Source organism: Microtus ochrogaster, chromosome 21, assembly GCF_000317375.1.
Source record: "Microtus ochrogaster isolate Prairie Vole_2 chromosome 21, MicOch1.0, whole genome shotgun sequence".
In the NCBI taxonomy this organism is placed as follows: domain Eukaryota; kingdom Metazoa; phylum Chordata; class Mammalia; order Rodentia; family Cricetidae; genus Microtus; species Microtus ochrogaster.
The window spans coordinates 7,662,148-7,685,601 of record NC_022022.1 but is presented as its reverse complement, the minus strand read 5'-3'; the positions used below and the strand labels follow the sequence as shown (position 1 = coordinate 7,685,601).

Here is a 23,454-nt window from a genome sequence, read left to right as displayed (position 1 = left end):
GAAGGAGAGAGAGCACGAGCAAGGAACTCAGGACCGCGAGGGGTGCACCCACACACTGAGACAATGGGGATGTTCTATCGGGAACCCACCAAAGCCAGCTGGCCTGGGTCTGAAAAAGCATGGGACAGAACAGGACTCACTGAACATAGTGGACAATGAGGACTACTGAGAACTCAAGAACAATGGCAATGGGTTTCTGATCCTACTGCATGCACTGGCTTTGTTGGAGCCTAGGTAGTTTGGATGCTCACTTTACTAGACCTGGATGGAGGTGGGTGGTCCTTGGACTTCCCACAGGGCATGGACCCTGATCCATCTTTGGGCTGACGAGGGAGGGGGACTTGACTGGGGGAGGGGGAGGGAAATGGGAGGTGGTGGTGGGGAAGAGACAGAAATCTTAAATAAATAAATAAATACATAAATAAATAAATAAATAAAAAATATTACAAGTCAAAAAAAATGGTCCCCCATAGGCCCATAGGGAGTGGCACTATTAGGAGGTGTGGCCTTGTTGGAGGAAGTGTGCCACTGTGCGGCTGGGCTTTGAGGTTTCAGAAGCTCAAGCCAGTCCTAATAGCTCTCTGTCTATTCTTGTTACCTGCTGAAGATTCAGATGTAGAACTCTCAGCTATCTGTCCAGCACTATGTCTGCCTGTATCCTGCTATGATGTCAAGGGACTAAACCTTTGAATTGTAAGCCAGCCTCAACGAAATGTTTTCTTTATAAGAGTTGCCATGGTCCTGGTGTCTCTTCACAGCAAAAGAAATTCTAACCAAGACATCATTTGTATGTGTATCAACAAATTGCATGTTTATACAGTCTTAACTTTGGGAAAGAAACATTTGGAAACATGTCAAAGCAGCGATGAATTAACTATACCATATAAAAACCTCAACTGCTTCTAATCATACCTAAAATCAGATTTAATAGATAAAATTCAGGATTCCAAAGCTAGCATAATGGTTTCTGTGGAGCCAGTGGAGTCAAGAAGGCATCTGTTATATTCTACCCTGTATCAGTGGTTACAGAGAAATGCGGGGTTCCACAGGAAACAGGTGAGGGGACAGGTAGACTCACCGCCCAGCTAGGAGAATGTTGACCAGGCAAACACGGAGGGTGGGGCCTGTAAGCCTTGGGGATGTCTGGGGAAGTGCAAACCTTGCACTGAGAGGTGCAGAGCATACACAAGATGAAATAAACAGACTCAGTGTAAGAAAATAATCGAAGAAAATTTCAAAACCTTTAGTTTTACCAGAGAGAAATACAAAACGATGGCCTGTGTGAAATTAACCAAATCAACCATGACAGAAGTTGAGTCTTCTCAGTCAGACAATAGCTAGAGGCTGCCTCTGAGCGAGCGCGGGATGAAGAAAGTCAGAAAGGAGTTTAGCTAAGGAGTGAAACTGAAGAAGAGCTTCACAGATCCATGACGGAAGCCAGAGGATGCTCTGAACCAGGAGAGGGCGAGAAGGACACAGGAGGCAGAAGTCAAGCTGAAGAGCTTCAGTGTTATGGGTTCCTGGTATAGAGAGGCGAAGCCAAAGTGACTTCAAATATGGGGGCCAGACAAAAGCTGGTGGTTTGACCCTCAGGACAAGCCCTCAAATCCAGATGCAGGTTTTGATGAGGCAATGACTCCTCTAGTAGTCGGGTGAGAGCGGGCTAGACATCCCTTTGTCAGACTTAGGAGGTGGTTCACCTGGTGAAACCACTTGCTGCCAAGCTCCGCTACCTGAGTTCAATCTCTGGAACCCGCAGAGTAGGAGAGAACTGACTCCTGAAAGCGGTCCTCTGACCCCGTGTGTACCTGTCTACACACACACACACACACACACACACACACACACACACACACACACACACACACACACACACACACACACACACACACACACACACACACACCATATATACCTATGCATAATGTGCTTTAAAATGAAATGAAAAGGAATCTTTTTCTTAAGCTATATGATCTGGAGGGTGGTGGTCCAGCACCAATGAGAGACTCTGCTGTTAAAAACTGAGCTACCTCGGGGACCTGAGATGAGGGAGCATCCAAAGGTCAACGAGGCAATTTGGTTTGCCTCTACTTCTGAAAGGGGGAAGGCCCAAGAGGCAGCTGTAGGGAGAAAGAGTATTGAATGCTGACACACTAGAGTGAAGGGGACAGAAGACTGGCTTAGGCTGGGCTGGTGGCTAGGAACTGACTGTATCAACTTGCATTTACCCCGGAGGGCTAGTGCGCGCGCACGTGTGTGTGTGTGTGTGTGTGTGTGTGTGTGTGTGTTCTTGTGTGGCAAGCATTTAATGGACTGAGCTCTCTCTCTCTCTCCAGTGCCTGCAGAGGACTTTGACAGCCTTGAGCCTGAAACTGGTAGGTAGATTGAATTCTGGAGCCACCTAATGTCCCTCACTGCAATAAAGTCAGTAATTCTGAATGATCAGGGGTGTGCATGATATCCATAGTCAAATCCCTTTACCACATCTCAATGCTATGGCTACTGTTCACACTCCCTACTATACTTGAGAGACACCTAAGGCAGAGACAGCCTTCCCAGAGGGCATGATCTGGGCTCTCATCAAAGTGAGAGACTCTGCTCAACCCCAGACTGCAAGGCTAAATGTGGCCAGAAAGGCTCAGGTACACAAAGAAGTGTCATGGTGAGGCTAGCATTCCTGGGTATCAGGTAATTGTCTAATACAGAATCAGAATGAGTCCAGAGTCTAACTGACCCTGCTTTTCCCCATCCGTAACTGGCAACACTAGTTTTCAAGGACCCAGAAAGATGCTTCTCTATTCACTTTTTGATTTTTTAAAAAATATATCCTTTTAGCTTCTTTTCTATCACTGTGATAAAAACACCCCATCCATAACAACTACAGGAAAATGGTTGATTTCTTCTAATAATTCCAGGTTCCTGTTCATCACGGTGGGGAAGTCAAGGCAGGTACTTTTTTTTAAGATTAATTAATTTATTTATTAAAGATTTCTGCCTCCTCCCCGCCACCGCCTCCCATTTCCCTCCCCCTCCCCCAATCAAGTCCCCCTCCATCCTCAGCCCGAAGAGCAATCAGGGTTCCCTGACCTGTGGGAAGTCCAAGGACCACCCACCTCCATCCAGGTCTAGTAAGGTGAGCATCCAAACTGCCTAGGCTCCCCCAAAGCCAGTACGTGCAGTAGGATCAAAAACCCATTGCCATTGTTCTTGAGTTCTCAGTAGTCCTCATTGTCCACTATGTTCAGCAAGTCCGGTTTTATCCCAGGCTTTTTCAGACCCAGGCCAGCTGTCCTGGGTGAGTTCCCGATAGAACATCCCCATTGTCTCAATGTGTGGGTGCACCCCTCGCGGTCCTGAGTTCCTTGCTCGTGCTCTCTCTCCTTCTGCTTCTGACTTGGACCTTGGGATTTCAGTTTGGTGCTCCAATGTGGGTCTCTGTCTCTGTCTCCTTTCATCGCCTGATGAAGGTTAATATTCAGGAGGAAGGGCAGGTACTTTGAACAACAACACATGACGTCCACAGTCAAGAGCAGAGAGCAACGATTGCATAGCCATATTGCTCCACTTACGCAGTTCAGGACACTTTGCCCAGGGAATGGTGCCACCCACAGTGGGATGGATCTTTCTACATTAGTTATCTTATTTATAATAATCCCCAACAGATGTGTCAGGCCAACCCAACATACACAACCTCATTAAGACTCTTTCTAGGAGATTTTAGGTTATGTCCAGTTGACAATAAAAGCTAATTATTACAAATATTTACCAGGTTTTTTACTTTATTATTATTAAAAAGTTTTCAAATGTTCTTATACCTCTTTATACCTTTACCTAATTTTATTTATAATTTTTCTATTTTGAGCAATTTTAATCTAAGTTTCTTTTTATCATTTTTACCCTCTTTGTTTCTTTCTTCTCGTTCCTACAAGTTGCAGTACTTTGATTAAACTTAAATATTTTGTTGCTTTTAATTAAAATTTTTTTTAGTATTTTTACTTTTTTACACTTATATTCCTCAAATTATGATTTTAAATTTTTTGAGCTTTTTTGAAATTTGGCAATTTCTTGTTTTTTTCTTTTCCTCACCATCACATTCTTCTCTATTCTTTATTTTCCTTTGTTCAACTCATTTCTCTTTGTCTCCTCCCTCTACGTTATGCTGGCTTGTTTTTGTAATTTTGACACAAACTAGAATCATGAGAGAGAAGGCAGCATCAGTTAAGACAACGCCTTCATAAGATCAGTGGAAGACAAGCCTGTAGGGCATTTTCTTAATTATTGATCGGTGGGGGAGGGCCTAGCTGCACCTGGGTTGCTGGTCCAGGCTTCTATAAGAAAGCAGATTGAGCAAACCATGGGAGAGCAAGCCAACAAAGAGCATCCCTCCATGGCCTCTGTTTCAGCCACTGTCCCCTGGTTCCTGCCCTGAGAGTTCCTGCCCTCGCTGCTTTAACGATGGACTGATATGGAACTATGACACCCTTTCCTTCACAGGTTGCTTTTGGCCACAGTGTTTCATCATGGCAATAGTAACCCAACTAAGCCATACATCTCCTTACCTTTTCTCATTTATTCACTATTTCTAGAGTTCCCTTAAGGAATTTTCATAGTCATACCACAGTCAACAGTCGTTTTCTGTGGCAGCCTTGGGGTCCCTGGTGACGTGATTGTAGACTGTAACTGACTGTAAGTGTGCTTCTAGAGTTTGTATGGTTTAGTGTTGCTGTTGTCACCTCTGCTTCCTTCTCACAGAACAGTACTGGTAATCACACCTTCACGAGTAAGCTGTTCATTAATAAAATCTTCCCTCAAATCCAGAAGAGCTAGCCCAACCAATAGATGTGCAAATTGCAACACAGAGACACAATCAACAGAAAGAAGCTATGCAACAAAATTGCCCTGAAAGATCTCAGCTCAGCTCCTGAGCTCTCAGAACTGAAACAAGGCTCACTACGGAAGAATATTTCAAAGGCTTTCTGGTAAAAGTGGTCAATGACCTGGGAAAGGAATGAATGAACAAGCAGATGAACTCAGTTCAGAACCCAGGGGGAACAGTCAACTGTAAACACAGAAGAAAAATCAGAAATAACAAAAAAAATTAAGAAAATCATCAATTTGCATGAAAACTTAACAACAAAGAAAAAATTCAGCAAGGAAATTTAAAAAGTAGAACTATTGGAAATGTAAAATCCAATGAATTAAATGAAAACTCAGTAGAAACATCACTGATAGCTTCAGAAAAATAAAATACCTAGGAATAACTCCAACCAAGCAAGCAAAAGACCTGTACAGTGATAACTTTATCATACATAACACGCTGAAGGAGAAACTAGAAGGTGGACAGATGCCTCTTTGCTTGTGGACAGACAGAATAGACACTGTGAGAAATGGCCGTATGGCCAAAAGCAATCTACACATTCAATGTCATCCCATCATAGTCCCAATGACATTACTCACAGACTAAAAAAAAAAAAAAAAAAAAAAAAAACAAATCCCAAAATTCATATGAAAACACATAAGATCTCAATTAGCTAAAGCAGTTCTTAGCAGAGAGAACAATGATGGAGGCATGCAAATTCACATTACATCCAACATTACATGGCACAAAAACACAACATGGTAGCAGCACAAAGGCACACAGGAAGATCAATGGGAGAGGCTAGAGGTCCCAGAAACAGCCATGCAATTTTCAACAAAGCTGTCAAAAACATAATAAGAAAGCTTCTTCAGCAACTCATGCTGAGAAAATCGCTCTCTAGAGGCACCTGCTGATTCATGTTTATTGCTGTGCCATTCATAACAGCTACAGAAGGGGACTAGCCTACATACGTATTAATAGGTGGATGGATAAAGAAAATGTGGTACATATAGGCAACGAAAAATGAGATCATGACATTTGTAGGAATATGGATACAACTGCAAACCATTCTGTTAAGTTGAATAAGCCAGACTCACAAAAATAGGTATCATGTTTTTGCTCATATGAGGAACCTAGGCTTAAAATGTGTATTGTGTGCATGTGTGTGTGTGTGTGTGTGTGTGTGTGCATATGTGTGTGTGTGTTTATTCTGTGGGGGGTCAAGAAGCTAGAAAGGGATCTTGAGTCTGGAGGAAGAGGTTTTAAGAGATGTGGGAAATAGAGGAAGTGATGGAATCCATGGAATAGGAAAATAGAAGTCAGGAATAACTGGGGAAAAGAAGGGGACCAGCTGGGATGGGGTGGAGAAGGGGCACAAATGAGACCTAACTATAATGATGCAGATGTATGATCTTGTTTCAATGAACCATTTATGCTAACCTAAACAAACAAACAAACACAATACGAGAAAATACATAAAAACAAAGAAGTAAAAAAGTACAGCTTGAAACAAGACAAAGTAAATTATCAATTCTAACAGAAATACTATTTGGTTATTTGATTATTGAATAGGAATTGACTTATTGTTACTCCACTACAGTGGACCACTCTGTCCCAATGTGTTCAGTCACAAATGCTAGTCTCATTGTGGTTCATAACACGGGGAATGTAGAGTGATCAAAATAGGAAGAATTAGTTATAATTTATGCAGTATAAATTTTGTACATCATGACATTTATATTTTAAAATACAAACATAAAATAATTTATAAAAATTAAATTAGTAAAATATGATATTCCAAGCATGTCAGAGCTTACTTAATAACAAAGATAATAAAGAAATTACACATGCCCAAATCTCATACAGTAATAGGGCTACAAAAGCTTTGAATATAATACTACAAGCGTAGCAAAAACTGAAAGGATTTTGAATGTACTAAAGATAATGATAAAGCCTTTGTGTATAGGGAACTACGTACACATTGTATTATTGGTGATTGGTTCAATGTGGATAAGTGTAGTGATGAGGTGAGCAGGCCTGCTTTTCGTCCTGCTCGGCTCTCTCATAGCTAGCTTAGCCCGGAAATAATAACACACAAATTGTATTCATTTAAACACTGCCTGGCCCATTAGCTCTATCCTCTTACTGGCTAACTCTCACAACTTGATTAACCCATTTCTATTAATGTGTGTAGCACCATGAGGTGGTGGCTTACTGGGAAGATTCTAACCTATGTCCATCTTGGGCTGGAGCTTCATGGCATCTGCCTGTCTCTGCTTTCTTCCTCCCACAATTCTGTCTGTCTTCCCCGCCTACCTATGTTCTGACCTATCAGGGCAAGCAGTTTTCTTTATTAATTAACCAATGAAAGCAACAGATAGATAGAAGACCCCCCTACATCAGATAAGCCTAAGGATGATCTTGGGAACCCACCATGCTTACATAAGTGTATCACTTAAGGAGTGAAAATCGTGCCAAATAAAAGACTATACCAACTTAAACAAAAAGACTATACCAATTAAAAGTCAACACATAATTTTGAAATTATTAGAACAATTTGATGAATAATAAACAAAAGACAATATCATCTGATAAGTCATTTACCAAGATGTAGCTTAGAGAATAAAATTGACTTATGTTTTTATGTGTGTTTTGATTGACATAGGATGACTGTTAACATATTGTATTAATTCATTCTCTGTTGGGTGAAGACGGATACGGAGAGAGGTGAGGTGACTGGAATGGTGCTGTGTAGAAATTGTGAGGCGGAACTGAAGGGTTAGAAGCAAAGAGCCAACAAGAATTGCTGGCAGTTTCATGGTGGGATCATAGGGATGATTCCAATGATACTGAGCAGGACAGTCATAGTAGCAAAGACAGAGCATAAAGAAATGGGAGAGACTTGTTCAGCTGTGAGCATGATGAGCTTAAATTTTATGTATAAAGTGACATTAGAAATAATAACTATGCAAATTTATATAGCCTAAGTATACCTTCCATTGTCATGTACTTATTGAGTTGCTACTCCATATAGCAACAATACTGTCTCCGAGAGCTCCTTCTCATTGAACATTATCAGCCCTTAAGCAAACACATCTGAGCTCCTCCATACTAGATACGGAGCTGGAAGCCCCCAGTTTACGAACCAGTCACTGCCTACTCAGAGCCTGATCTCATGTGGCAGGAAAACAGTATGAGAGATAATGACCCAATTCATGGTGTCTGTCTTTTTTTTACAACAGGGCAACCAGGAAGCAGAACATGAATCTTGAGGCACATCAAGTCAAGGTCCAAGGCAGTCATGTGTTTTCTGATGGCTCCAGGATCAGTCAGAAGGCTAGTGTGGTTACATTGGGCCAGGTGACAGGGAGAAATAGTCAAGAGAGGCCAGAAGCACCAGCTGGCATCTGGGAGGATGCGTGTGGCTGCTTTATAAAGACTAGAGGAAGAGGCAGCAAGTATGGGAGGGACAGACAAAGCTGTGATAGTCTTGGCTACTTCGTAGTGTGGGAAAAAAAATGAATGTGGCTTGGAATATTAGAGAATTTTGTTGTTGTTTTGTTTTGTTTTTCAAGACAGAGTTTCCCAGTAGCTATGGAGCCAGTCCTGGAACAAGCTCTGTAGACTAGGCTGGCCTCAAACTCACAGAGATCTGCCTGCGTCTGCCTCCCAAAATGCTGCTGGGATTAAAGGCGTGTGCCTCCACCATCCAACTTTTTTTCTTCCTTCCTTCCTTTCCTTTTTTTTTGTTGTTTGTTTTTGGTTTTTTTTGAGACGGGTTTCTCTGTATAATAGTCCTGGCTATCCTGGAACTCGCTTTGTAGACCAGGCTGGCCTCAAACTCACTAAGATCCACCTGCGTCTGCCTCCCAAAATGCTGGGATTAAAGGCGTGCATGAAGGTGAAGCCAACATGGCACTGAATTGTTGATCATGGACTAGGGAAGAATATTTGGAAGTGCAACAGTGGAGATTGTTATCCCTTGTTATGGTCTCGGTGAAGAACCACCTCAGTCAAGGTCATGGTCTGCAGGGAGCCCAACACACTGTTGGGATTTGGATGTGTGAAGCCTTACATATTAAGCAAAGTATCTTTCTTTTGGGTTGGATGCCCTAAGTCAGCTCAGCAATGGTTTTAATGTCAGTGGAGGAGGTATGATCATTGTATACTACAATAGTACCTAAGGTTTTTAGAGCATCTTCAAGTCGTTACCATGACTTACAGGCTGCAACTGACTTTCAAATTCAAAGCCCAAGAAGGCTAAAAGGCTAAGACAGTAGCAAACCATCAGCATATTTAGTCCAGTTGGTCATCTGGGAGGAGGAACTGCTATGTGCCATCACTATGAGATGCTGTAGTCAGCAGAGGGCAAACCTGAAGCATTAGGAGTCTGGGTGGAAGAGGACAGGCATTCAGAGGGTTACACCGAAAACACAGAGCAATAGTTCCAAATAGGTAACTATTCAATGTGACAACCACTGAAGCTTGCTGGAAGGAGGCAAGGCAGTGAGTGCCAGCAAGCCGTGGCAGGAATGGCCTGCTCCATCCTTCAGGAGACGATGTGGATGAGAAACAGTTGGCTGGAGGCAGGCAGTGTAGTCTGTAGGTACCTGGGGCTATTGAGGAAGCCTTTCTCCTTGAGTGGAAGGAGCAACGATGAATGAGTGGAGAAACCACGAGAAGCTGCAGTAGGAACACTGGACACGACACCATGGGAACTGGGAGCTGGTGGTGGTTTCCATGGCTGGAGGGGAGTCCTGATCAACAGCCACCATTTCTTCCCTGGCATTTTCCTAAGATGTTGCCAAACTCCCTGGCAATGTTGACTTTTTACTTGTATTTAATGCTTTTTCGCTTGCAATAAAAATGATCACACATCACATCCTGGTGGGATAATTTGACATACTAATTCCCTTCAGCTCCAAGCTCATTCAAATAAGACACTTTTGTCCAAAAGGAGAAATTATAACGTGAGGTTATGAAAAGTCCATTTCCCTTTTGAACATTCTTCCTAGCGACTAGGTTGTTTTCATTGGCTTTTATAAAAACAACCTTTGTGTGAACTGGCAATTTGTTTTGTAAATACCAATGAAGGCATATTTCAGAAAAATATCGTAGTAAAAACCAACCCAATTTCAGAAATATGCCTGCTGCCAGACATCAGTCTTCAGCTCATATTCTGAGTATTTCCAGTAAGTCTTAAATACACATTAACATGAGAAATGGCTTACTGTTTAGGATCAAAAAAGTGAAAAAAGAAAAAAAACCTTCACTACCTCTTAGAAATTGCTCAAGGGTTCTAACCAATAAAATACATTTCCGTCTTTGAAAAACTACACTTATAATGACTTTAAGCACTTCAATTCAATTGCACATTTACTCCTCAAAATTTACTTAGGCTGGGTTTATTATCATCTCTCTATTACATATTCTATGATGTTATTTGCTTAAGAGATCTGAGGCATTAATAGTTCAGCAACGCCTATCTTGAGCTCAGGGCCACTTTGCAAGCCTTGAAAAGAATTACAGGCTTTGTTCAAGACTTCAGAAGTACTTTTATATTTTTATTTTCGTTTTTACTGTTTCTAGAGTGTTCACAACTTAACTATTGTCACTGAGCTACATTTAATAAGAGAAAAATATTATTTCTCCACCGAGGTGTAATAAGGAGAGGCTGTGAACTGAATGTTCTAGAGAACTTTCTCTGCATGCCTCCTGACTGGCAGACAAAACGTCTCTGCAGAGTAGAATGGAACACCGAGGGGTTTTGGGGGGGGGGACAGTAACACAATCCTGTGGCCTTGCAGCAAAGCATGTGTTCTATTTTGAGAGAGGATCTCTCTCGGTCTCTCTCTCTCTCTCTCTCTCTCTCTCTCTCTCTCTCTCTCTCTCTCTCTGTTGTGTGTGTTGTGTTATATATGTATTTGCATGCATTTGTGTGTGCATGCATGCACTTTGGTTTGTCTTTATGCACACGTGTGCATGTGTAGGTCAGAAGACAACACTGGCTGTCTTCCTCAGTCAATTTTTCCGTAAGTCTTACCCTGAACCGGAAGCTCACTTATTAGGTTAGGCTGATGGCCAGCAAACTCCAGGAAGCTGCCTGTCTCCACTCCCCAGCACTGAGATTACGGACCTTAGCCACTATGCCCAATTTTTTAGGTGGACACTAGAAGTCTGAACTTCGGTCCTCATGGAGTAGGATAAACACTCTACTGACTGAGCTACACCTCCCTCCCAAGACAGGGTCTTTTTATGTAACCTGACTAGCTTAGTTCTCTTTATGTAGCTCTAGAGGGCTTTGGACTGTGGCTATGTCCCTGCCTTTTATAAGATAAAAATATTCTTCCTCAACAGAGTGTAATTAGAAACGGCCATGAGCTGAGTGTTTAGAGAATGTTCCCTTGGGTGCCTGCTACTGCCCCAATCACTGCTTATGGAAATGCTTTCTGTTGTCTGCTCTTAGAACACACCCCTTTTGTTTGCTACTTATACTGGTTTCCATCATACAGGCTTCACTGTACTCTAGATTTAATGAGCAAATCAGTGGAATTTATCATTTATGTGTGTATTATGTACCTAAAATTATGCTAGTTATGGTAGTGTGTATACTACCATAAGGATCTAAGATGTGGTTTCTAACAGCTCATGTTCTATAAAATATGAAATGATACCAAATTGTAGAAGGCATTCTGTAACTAAGTATGGAATTTAACGCAGAGCCTAGAGCCGAGGCGAGGAAAGATAAATGTCAGCCAAGGGTTTTAGAAAGACTTACTGTGCCTTTGGGGAAAAAAAAAACAGTGGAGGAGCGCTGGAGAGATGGTTCAGTGGTCAAAAGTGAATATTGCTCTTCCAGAAGATCCAAGTGCAGTCAAAGTATCCACCCTGGACAGCTCAAAACTGCTTGTAACTCCCGGGCATCTGATACCTTCTTGTAGACTCCATGGGTGCCTGCACTCACGTGCATATTCCCACACATAGAGTCCTGTATACACATTATTTAAAAATAAGATGAGCCTTTTCAAAAGAAAAAGCTTACTGTGAGGCATGTCATATAAAAGCTCCAGATAAAGTCTTTAGATAAGGGTCTAAAGACTAGTTGTGTGACATGGAGATTCATTGTGACCAGGGAGACTCATATGAGTGAAAGCCAGAGAGGTAAGAAATACGTTTGCTGAAGACTAAGTGCTACATGCTATAGATGTGTCTATCTATCTATCTATCTATCTATCTATCTATCTATCTATCTATCTATCTATCTATCTAAGCATTATTTTATATTCACAACAAGTCTTTGAAGCATTATTGTGTTCATGGAAAAGACAAAAGGAGAAGGCTCAGAGGGAAGATAAAGTTGTTTTAGGTCATCCATCCCACTGCAAGAAAAATGGAATTCAGCACCGGTATGTCTGGTCCTAGAGTGGGGATTATTCCAGCATCTTGTCACCTTCCCTATGGATCTGTGCTATGAAGACACTATTGTACCCGTAGCAATTCCATTTCAAGGTTAGTTGTGACAGACTAGAGGGGGCCAAAGAAAGCCAGTGGATTTGATTTTGCTGAAATTTTTTATTGATGGTCACCAGTACTTCTGAGGTAGAATCACTGCTTTGTGAACAGTATTTAGGAAAGATAAGGTTAAAAATGGAAGTGACTTAATGACAGAAATAGGTAATTCTATGTTGAATGGATATTGGGCTCTTGAAAATTGAAGGGTCTAAAGGTATGGGGTTGGGCTGTAAAGAAGGGCTGAGAATAAGGAAGAAACAATGAAAGGAGAATGCTGCGAAAGAAGAAGAGGACTCAGACTAAACAATGAGACTAGTGACTCTAGAGGACGTTTAGCTACTGTAGTAATTTCAGTGCCAGGGACAGAAACGGGGAGCTGAAAGACAGAGACCCAAGACTTTCAGAGCCTAGTTTGGGCTGTGCAACCAGAGAGGGCCATATACCTGTATGTAGAAGCAAAGCCCTTTTCTCTCCACTCTTTCAGAAAGAAGAAACAGTTTTACTAAGAAACAATATGTATCTCAGAGATGGAGATCCCAACACTCAAACGCAAGTGTTTCCATCACCAGCCCCAGGAGGAAGCCAAGAGCTGCACATCCACAGAAAGTGATTCGAGTGGGAAGTCAAAGGATGCGAGTGGCCAGGCAGGAAGGCTGATGCTCTGGATAATGCAAGTGCGCCTCTTAGATTCATTTCTTTGCTTTAAGGAGCACTTGGCTCTCAAGTTTGAGAACTAATGATATGGACTCCAGCAGCCATTCTTTAGGCAACTATCCTCCTCCAATGATGCCTACCTCATGGCAATGCTAGAGAGGTTGATGTAAGAGCCAAATTTAACCTGGGCTCATAGGAGCTCATGGAGTCTGAACTGACAGCCAGAGAGTCTGCTTGGCACTCTTTATATGTGACAGTTGTGTAGCATGGTCTACTTGTGGGACTCTTAACTCTGGGAGCAGGGGCTGTCCTAATGCTTTGGCTGGCTTTGGGAACCTATTCCTCATTCTGGGTTGACTTGCCCAGCCTTAAACGGGGAGGATCTTAGTCCTACTTCACTTTGATATGCCATGCTTTGTTGATACCCATGGGAGGCCTGCTACAGAAACAGAGAAAGAGTGGATTGGGGAGGGTGATGGAGGAGAGGTGGCAAGAGAGAGTAGGAGGAGAGGAGGGAGGGGAAACTGTGGTTGAACTGTGAAATAAATAAATAAATTTAATTTAAAAATAAATAAAAAATAATTCGTATCCAATTTACTTTTTTTTTTTTTTGCTTTTAAATTGCAAGGTCTACCTAAAACTTCCTCTTAGAATTATTTCTTACATCTTACTTACAAATCAGAGTTGCTCCTATTAAGGAGGCATGCAGCCTTGAGGACATCTTATGCATGGATTTTGCTCTTTTGTGGGTAGGGTGTTGGTTCTAAGACTAAAAGTTATGCAAAGACTATTACTTATTTGAAAATAAAAAGGGTGAGCACAGACTAAGAATGAAAATATACAAACTATAAGCAAGGCTTTGGTGTCTCAGGAAGAACATCAATAAATCACGTGTTTATAAATACTTTTAAATATTTATATTAAGGAAAAACTAAAGGTTTAATAAAAATGGTGATAATCATTAGATAAATGGCAGTAAGAAAGCAAAGTCTTTTAATTTGGATATTTTTGGCCTGCAATCATTCCATAGTGAAATCAATGACTGTGGAAGCAGGGAATTTTTGGCAGGAAAAGGGATGTGTGGGCTTCCACAACCTTCCCTGGTGTGGTACAATGGTCTGTATTCTGTCAATTATATTTTAAATAAATGCTAATTGGCCAGTAGCCAGGCAGGAAGTATAGGCAGGACAACCAGACAGTAAGTAGAGGTGGGTCAATGAGAACAGGAGAATTCTGGGAAGAAGCCCATTCTTTCTGCAGTGTGAGCCTGTCACAGAAGAAGCCAGATGTGACAGCCTCACTGAAAAAGGTACTGAGCCATGTGACTAGTATAGACAAGAATAATGGGCTAATATAAGTTATAAGAGTTAATAAGAAGCCTGAGTTAATGGGCCGATCAGTTTATCACCAATTTAGACCACTGTGTGATATTTTTTGGGACTTAACAACTGTAGGAATCAGGCAGGAGAGAAACCCTGACAACACTTCCCTGTGTTTTAGTGTTTCCTGGGATGGGTAATAGTAAAAGAGTGGCATGGCTTTCCTGTCAATAGGCAGTTGTGTAGGTGATGTCTGCCTTTAGCTATAGAGAGAAATGAGACTCCCCAGATAATATAAAAATATAAAAGAATTTAACTACCGTAATTCACAAAATGCTGAACCAAATTCCACCTGTGAGATGCCCCAAACAGCTCTAATTTATGAAAATACTGGCAGTCAGATAAACATCTTTGGGAGGAAAGCAAATAATATCTTAAACAAAACAAAAAGCTCCCTTCCTGGTTTGCTAATAGCCCTTCCACTGAGACCAAAGATCTTTTCCTCTGTGTTGATGCAGAAGTTTTTACTTGAGTACAAAATCCCAAGTGAAATATATGTCCCATGCATCCTGAAGCTGTGGACGCTGTTCAGAGCAGCGGAGTGGAGCCCGCCAGCTTCCTTAAGGAACGCTTGTGCTGTTTGAAAAGTTCTGGAAACATCCCATAATTTGTCACAAATAAAGCTGCCATTCATTTCTCTTTCCCCAGCATCACCTGCTATAGGTTCAGAAAGGAAGAAATGAAAAAAAAAAAAAACAGAACTGATGTTAAAAAATATCCTGTTATCAACGTGAAACGATCAAGATAGCAGACTAGGAAGCCCCCTTGCCTCTTTTCCATAGGCAAACATCAAACAACAACAATGGATGGGGGGAGTAAGAACTCAAAGTTAAAACAACCCTCAAGAGAGTATGAAATCAAAGATCCACAACAACAAATAAACCATGGTGAGCGAGGTGCTTCTTGGTGCTTTCATCCTAGTCAGCTGCTTTGGGTGGTGTGGGCGTGGCACCCTACGGATGGTCCATCCTGGTTCCTTTCCCTGAATCCGCAGAGCAGAGGAGAGCAGAGGAGAGCAGAGGAGAGCAGAGGAGAGCAGAGGAGAGCAGAGGAGAGCAGAGGAGAGCAGAGGAGAGCAGAGGAGAGCAGAGCAGAGCAGAGCAGAGCAGAGCAGAGCAGAAATTACTTCTATTTGGATTTCTCTGTAGGTGGTACAAGGTGCTGGTTATATGTGTCATGATCCAAGTTTAACCAGGGAGAACCGGGCTGGGGGGGGGCAGGGGGGTGTGCATCCAGCTTGGCAGAGTGGAAAGAGGCTGTGATATGCTTTAACACACAAAAGCTTCAAGAGAATGAAGAGCCATAGATCCCTGAGAAAAGGGAAAGTGGGTAGAAGATGGCAAGGGAGCCTTAATAACCCTGAGAGAAAGATGTCCATGCTTCAAGGCTCCTCTGGGGAGCTAAGGTATTTGAAAACAATTAGGTGTTTGGGGGAAACTTTGAATGCTTACAAACCAGCCAGCAGGGAGGCCAGAATTAGCCTGAGGAAACCTTGAGACTTAATCATGGATTGTCACCAAAGGGTAGGATATGTCCTAATGTGCTGAACTGTTCTCTGCCAATCAACAAACCCTAGAATGCTTGCAAGTTTCCAAATGTCCAGTTTATGAGTAAAAATAGGACGTACAAAGAAACAGAAAAACCTGGCCTATTAAGATAAATAACAAATCTCTATTAACAAACGTATGCATTGGATTTATTAGACGTTTCTAAACAGCTGCCTTAATGGGGCGAGAGAACTAAAGGGAGTCGGGAAAGGGACATTTGAACCCAAAGAGAGCACAGGCAAAGTACCAGTCTGTGTTTGTAAAAAGAAGGCAGCAGAAGCCCAGGGCTGAACCAACAGTGACTAACTAAAGTCTGCTAGAGGGGTTTGCCCACAGCCCCAAGCAGGCGGGACGAAGAATCTGAAAGCCCGAACATGAATTATTTGAAAATATGCAGTCTGAAGAGCACAGGGCACAGCCCAGGATAGAAGGTTCCACCCTTGCTGCAGCCACAGCACCCAGAGCAGCAAATGAGACTGGAATCACCATGAAATGCCTTGCTCATTACTGCTTTGTTTGTTGCCTTGGATCATGACTGATTTCCGTGTCTAGGCTTTCTCAAAGGTCATTTTAATTTTGGACCCGCACAATTATTATTGTTTAATGTTTATGTGTGTACAAGAGGCATTGGGCTTCCTAGTCTGTTGTCTCAATAATTTTGCTTTGATTTAAAAAAAAAGACAGAAGGAAACTGAGTATAGTCTAAGGAACTAGAGGAACACTGCCAGGGGCTGTATATGGCGGCGACACTAAGAAATCATCTGAGCAGATTATTAGAGTAATAATGGATGAAGATTTCCCAAACTTGAGGAAAGAAAAACTACACATCCGAGAAGCTCAACGGACTCCAAGTGTGACAGACTGGAGCCCCTGCCCAGGCGCATGGCCAGACTGCCACAGCCCACACAGAGAACCCTGGAAGCCATGGGAGAAAAACTAGCTCCTCACATCTGAGGTCCTTACCAGTGTGAAGGTCACCTGGGATATTCAAAGTGATAGGAGAAAGCAAAACAAAATGAAAAAACCGAAACCTGTCAACTAAGATCCTCTAACTACTCAAATTGTGTTTTAAAAGTAAATTAGAAATGAAGAAAATTCAGAGAGACAAAGTTAAGGAGGTTCATGGTTATACAGTATGATCTTCAGTAAGCATGAAAGGGAACCGTTTAATTAAATTTATTATTATTATTATTATTACTATTATTATTATTATTCCAAGACAGGATTTCACTCTGGAGCCCTGACTGTCCCAGAACTCAGTCTGTAGGCCATACCGGCCTTGCACTCAAAGAGATCCTCCTGCTTCTGCTTCCTGCGTGCTGGGATTAAAGGCGTGTGCTACCACTGCCCCTCCAGTCTTAAGTGAAAAAATGCTAGCTAGCAACTTAGCACTGTGCAAAAATAAAGTTATCTGCATACAAATACAAATGTCTTTACATCCCCATTATGGTGACTTTTGATTTGTATTGTTATTTTTAATAATTATTTGTAGGACTGAAGAGATGTTCAGTGGTTAAGAGTGCTGCTCTTCCAGAGGACCCAGGTTTATTTCCAGCATCCTCATGGCAGCTCACAGCCATCTGTCACTCCAGTCCTAGGGGATCCAATACCTTGGCCTCTGCAGGCATAGATGTAGTACACAAACATTTGTGTTTAGGCAAAACACTCATTCATAGAAAAATAAATAATACAAAATTCTCCTCCGACTCTTCAAAATATTGAAGAGGCAGACTATTTCCAAAGACCAAACACTACAAGAAAAAGTAGCTCTATAAGATTATTCTTTGTGAGTGTCGATGTGAAATCCTGAGGACACTAACAAACTCAACAGGACAGGAAGAGGCTCCTGTATATATATATGTGTGTGTGTGTGTGTGTGTGTGTGTGTGTGTGTGTGTGTGTGTGTGGCCAAGTGAGATGCGTTCTTGAGATGGGAAGGTGGCTCTGTATATGAAAATTAATATATAGATGGATGGTTTTGACCTATCAATTATACCTTAGTAACTTTAGGAGAGAAAAGAAAATATCCTAAAACTAAAATAGCAAATTCAATGCCATCAAGACATCAACAAAATCAAGGAGAAAAGCCCATACAAACCTTCCACACGATCTAGAAAAAGCACTAGGCAAAGTTTAAAAGAAAAAGACTCAGCAATTAGAAGTAGAAGAATGGGATTAAGAAAATATTTAATTAACTAAAAGCAAAAGGAAGCCCTGAGCATGGCAGCTGGAATGAGCCTTGCAGAGGAAACGCTGGAGAGAGGTTCCTGCCATTGGCTATGAGGAGGCATCCTTGGGCATCTTTTGCAATTTGATAATAAATTACCAAACAGCTCAATTCATAAACTGGCAAACAAGGAAGTACGGATGATTGAGAAGGACTTTAAAAGACATGCTAATGTCATAAATTATTAGGGAACTGAAAATAAAAACACAAGGAAACATCACTTCACACCAGTTAGGATGATTATTACAAACAATATCAAAGAAAAATCCAGCCACATCAAAGAGAAACTCAAAACAACATCAACTCCAGAACTCTGCAAATGTTGGTGAGGACTTGAAGGCCTTGAGTCCTTTGTGTGTATCTGGTAGGAATGTGAAAAAGTCGTTGCCACATCATGCAGCTACCCCAGATTCACAGATGCTCCGAAGAACTCAAGGCAGGGACCCTAGCACAGTGTTTTGTACTCTTTTATTACTAATAGTACTCATTACACTAAGCAAGGAGAGATACCACCAGTGTTCAGCAAAGGACAGGTAGTAGTTCAAGGAAGTATGTTATGTACCCTAAAGGAAAGGAATTCTAACCCATAGTTCAAAACCACTGACTGCTAAGTCAGACAAGTCAGTTACACAGGCAAATGCTGGCTGGTTATTCCTATATAAAACCCTTTCAGCAGGCAAATTCTGACGGAAAGAGAAATGGCAGCTTCCAGAGGCTGGTATAATGGTTTGAATTTCCCCCTCCAAAGCTCATGATGAAGTTTAGTTACCTTTAGGAGGTGGTGGTGGTGGTGGTGCACACATTTAATCCCAGCACTTGGAAGGCAGAGGCAGGTGGATCTCTGTGAGTTCGAGGCCAGCCTGGTCTACAGAGTCTACAGAGTGAGTTCCAGGACAGAGAAACTCTGTCTCCAAAATAAACAAAACAAAACAACCCCCTTCCCCAAATAAAACAAACAAACAAAAGAAGCAATCAGGACATGTGGACAACACTGTTATTCAATCTTTTTTTCCCCCAGGAGTAGCTTAATTGCTATAGGGGTTGTCTTTGATAAAAGCAATTCTTTCCCACACTTCCCTATGTGACACCCTCTGCCATGTCATGGTACAACCAGGGCTCCTGTTGGGTGCTGCCACCAATAACCTTTTCCTTCCTTCTTGAAGGAAGCCATTCTCAGCTTCTTTTGGCTCATTCTGATCACCATCATGATACCCTTGCACCATGAAGCTAGTGTTGAGAGGAATGGTGGTGAAATGTGGAAACTGAACCCTCGTGCACTGCACAAGTATGGTGTTACAGTCATCTATTTGATGCACCAGACAGCTTGGAAGAGATCAGTGGGCAATCTGCATATGTCCATCGGATACATTGAATGTAAGGACGACTCTTGTCACAGGTGGGATGGAGGGCGATGTGGTACAAGATTTGGTAGGGATACGCAGAAGGCTGTGTGGCTTAACACAATTTCCATTTAATACTTTCAGACCTCAGTTGGCTGAGCATATCTGAAGCCATAGGAAGGGAAGTCTCAGGTAATGAGTGTGCTAAAGCTTCTTTGGGGCGCTAAAGCCATTCTAGATTGTAAATGTGTTAATGCCACACATTCCTACGCTGTTATTTTAGAGTCTCACTGACAATGCACCTAAACCTTGTGTTTTTAAAATTTGAGGTGTGATGTTTCATAAGTACTAATAAGTGTTATCTTTGTACAGCAAAGAGAGTCAGTGGTGGCTGGACTTTCAGAATTAAGTCAGGAGCAATGGACACCCAGTTACATGCCCTTTCTCTCAAGTCAAGCATCCCAGGTTGATGTTGGTTACCTCAGTCAAACTGATTTCCCCTGCATCCTAACTGCTGTAATATGACCAAGTTTTCCAGGGTCAACTAAAGACATATGCAGAGTATTTCCTGGCCACTCACGCTTGCATCCATTTTCCTAACCTCCCTAGTCATTTAGTGCTCAGTAAGAGGGTACCTTCTACTGTTGCCACCTTTTTATGTTTTAGAAACAACTAAAATGTCCTGAGAAGTTGACAATAATTCCAGCTTGAGAGGGCAGCTCCCAAATCAATTAATCACTCAATCTATCTATTAATTGATTGATATAGATAAACTAGGGAAATGAGGTCAAATCACCAGAACCGCATGGTGAAGTTGGTTCTTCTGTTCAATTCCAGGGTGGACTCCTCTCAGAATATCGAACTACTGATTTAGATTCAATGAAGTCATCTGAAAAGCGATCTTTTGGAATACTAGAGAATTACCATGCTGTCTCCTATGCCCCACCCCAATACACACGATTGCACATGCATACTCAAGCACGTATACCTGTGCACGAATAACAAACTCTTCATGATTAAAAAAACAGCATATTCTCAGACATGCCACTTGTAAAACTCCTTACCAAACCCTATCAACAAAGAATTCACATAAACATTGTCTTCTTTGGCCAAACTCAAGACTCTTCACTTCATAGCCAAAGCTGTATATTACTTTGACTTGAAATTATATCTATTAGTATAGAAGATTTATTGAACCTATATTGTTTGAATACTATGAAGAAGGCTGATTTTTTTCATGTTTCCAAGCCATAAGAAAGAAGAGTGCCTGTTGGATTTTAGTTCAATTAGGAAAACCATAGCTTTATGTCCGCGGGACTGGACTAACAAACACAGTGTCAGTGCCTTCACCAACCCTGTGGTTTAGCAGTGGTCATTTAGGCAGACATGCTCACTCTAAGTTCAACTTGGCCAACATCATCTAAAAAAAATTGAGAAAATTATTTTGGCTAGTTTTGACTTGCAAAAGCAAAAGAGAGGATACTTTTGTAGAGCGATTTGACAAACATCTCTGAGTACCTGAGAATGTAGCTGGGGATTATGGAGTTACGCTCTTTGTTGCTAGTGTTTTTGAAACCATGCACAAGAGTCAGGGTTATGATGCATGAAGTCACAGCAGAAACGGGAGTGTCATACTCTTCTTATGGGGCTCACCAGGACTAATTTTTATATCGGATAACATTACTTCCCATAGAGAAAGAAGCAACCTTATTGGAAAATAAGGATAAATAGGTACCATTTCCCAGGAGGACAGCAGGTCCATTTTCCTGTTCTTAACTACAAACTCTCTAGTGAATCCTAGACCCACATGCAAAATGAAAAATGAAACCAGACTTGCTCTCCACTGTTGCAAGAGGTTCCCAATGGCAGACTAGAATTTCCAGAAACGGCCTTTCTTTGTTTCAAAAGACTACTTGAACCCAGAAACTTTAGAACCTATATGTGGATTTCCACCTGCTGGTGTCAGAAGCCTTTGAGTTCTCACTGGAGGTAGGTGGTCGAGGTCTTTGGACCTGGGCTTGCTGTGGACCTGGGCTTGCATGCAGCTGGGCCCTCTGATTGGAGTCTTAGATTGCTGGGAACATTTGTGGCAACGTGCAAGGAGCAGCTAGTTCCTCCGATCTCCTATAGCTTCAAGATACATGAAGATATATGTGTATATGGATTTTATATGTACGAGTGTTTTGCCTGCACTTACGTATATGTACAATGTACGTGCCTGGTCTCCAAGAGGCCAGAATGGAGGTAGCATCCACTGGAGCTGTAGTTACAGATAGTTGTGGGCCACCCTGTGGGCTCTGGGAATTGAACCCTGGTCATCTGCAAAAACATGTGCTCTTAACCATTGAGCCTTCTCATGGTTTCAGCCCCAGATGAAAACGTTTGGTTCAGTGGCATGGAGTGTGTCCTAATTTGTTTCAGCTGTCAACTCGACACAACCTGGAGTCAGCCGAGAGTCTCTCAACTGAGGGGCTGACCACAGCAGAGGGGCCTGTGGCCACGCTTCTGTGAGATGGTCTTGGTTGCTGATTGCTGTAGGAAGACGGAGCCCATTGTATGAGGCACCATCCCTAGGCAGGTGGGCCCGTGTTGTATATGAAAGCTAGCTGAGCGTGAGGCAGAGTCCGAGAGCAGAATTCCTGCAGGGCGTCTCCTTCCAGTTCCTGCCCTGATTCCCCTCAGTGATGAACTATAACAGTAAGATGAAATAAACACTTTCCTCTCCAAGTCACGTCTAGCCATGCTCATTTATCAAAGCCAACAGAAAACAGAGCAGGGCAAGCCATGACATAGGAACATTTTCTATTTTCACAGATTATCGCCCTGGGTTTACACTCAGTATTTATTACACTCAGTAGTGCCTGTTTACACTCAGTATTTATTAAGATATGGCTGTGTGCAGGGCCACAGACGATTTGACAAGATATCAGCCAAACAGGAAGGAAACAGTTCGCCAACACAACAGCCCCAGTACAACTTGGACACATCATCTGGGAGCCTTCGTTGGAAAGGAACCCTAGGAGTGGCATTGGCACTGCCTGTCCTCCACCCTCATCCGCATCTGGCAACCCCTATTGAAATTGCAGGACAGAGGTTCCCATCCTGTCTTGGGTTTTCCTCCGGTGCAGCGAATTGAATCCAGGACCTCAGTCAGCCCTACCACTGAGCTATATACCCAGACTCCCTGTTCACCCCTTCGTTAAGCGCCCTCCACCCCTGCCCAGGACATTCTTTGTGATTGGGAGTGTGTAAGGACCTGGGAGAGCAGTACTGAGCAGAGAATGTTCCAGCTACCTCACTTGAGACGGGAGACTCACCTGGTTCAAGGTTGCAGCTATGAGCGAGGGTTCCCAGATCTTAGAGATTGCGCTCCCGGTGCTTTTCTCCTTCTTAGGTGCCATGCTAAGGATGGGAGGTGCATTGGCCACAAAATTGGGCTCACGCCCGGCCTGAGCGTCCCTGTTGCTGTGGTAACCGAGACCACGCCCAGCTCCTGAACGGATCCTGTTCCCTCCCCCCAGTCTGCTTCCTGACTCTCAGGTCAACCGCTTCCGTTTCCATAGCAGCGGAGTTTCCCAAGTGGGGACGCTAAGTACCAAACTCCAGGAATTCCGGGGTAAATCTGATGATTTTTCCAACGTGACGGGGGTCCTCCTAATTTCTTTGATCGACTTCTTCTCTCTGCTTCTCTTGGGAGCTGAGTCCGGTTCGAATAAACAATGTGTTAGAAACTCGGAATTACTCATCCAGGCTTACTCCACCAAAATTTCTCTGGTCCTGTCAATCCAGTACGGAGAGCCACAGGCCAGGCAGCCCAGGTGGTTTTAAACCTCTAATCTCCTGGGCACCTCCTCTCTGGGTGCTGAATCACTCCCCTCTGCCTCACCTCTTTCTGGGTATCTCTCTATCAGCTCTGCCTAAACGGCTCCCAGTTCCT

The 23,454-nt window shown here is 42.5% G+C and overlaps 1 protein-coding gene across 1 annotated transcript in view; it reads right to left on the bottom strand.

Annotated features, from left to right (window-relative positions):
- Spag17 (sperm associated antigen 17) overlaps positions 1 to 23,039 on the bottom strand; it is a 234,078-nt gene extending 211,039 nt beyond the window's left edge. Inside the window, exon 1 of the mRNA XM_026784085.1 lies at positions 22,835 to 23,039. Coding sequence (XP_026639886.1) covers positions 22,835 to 22,918 — 84 coding nt within the window. The 5' untranslated portion in view covers positions 22,919 to 23,039. The remainder of the gene's footprint in view (positions 1 to 22,834) is intronic.
- Positions 23,040 to 23,454: the final 415 nt, after the last annotated feature.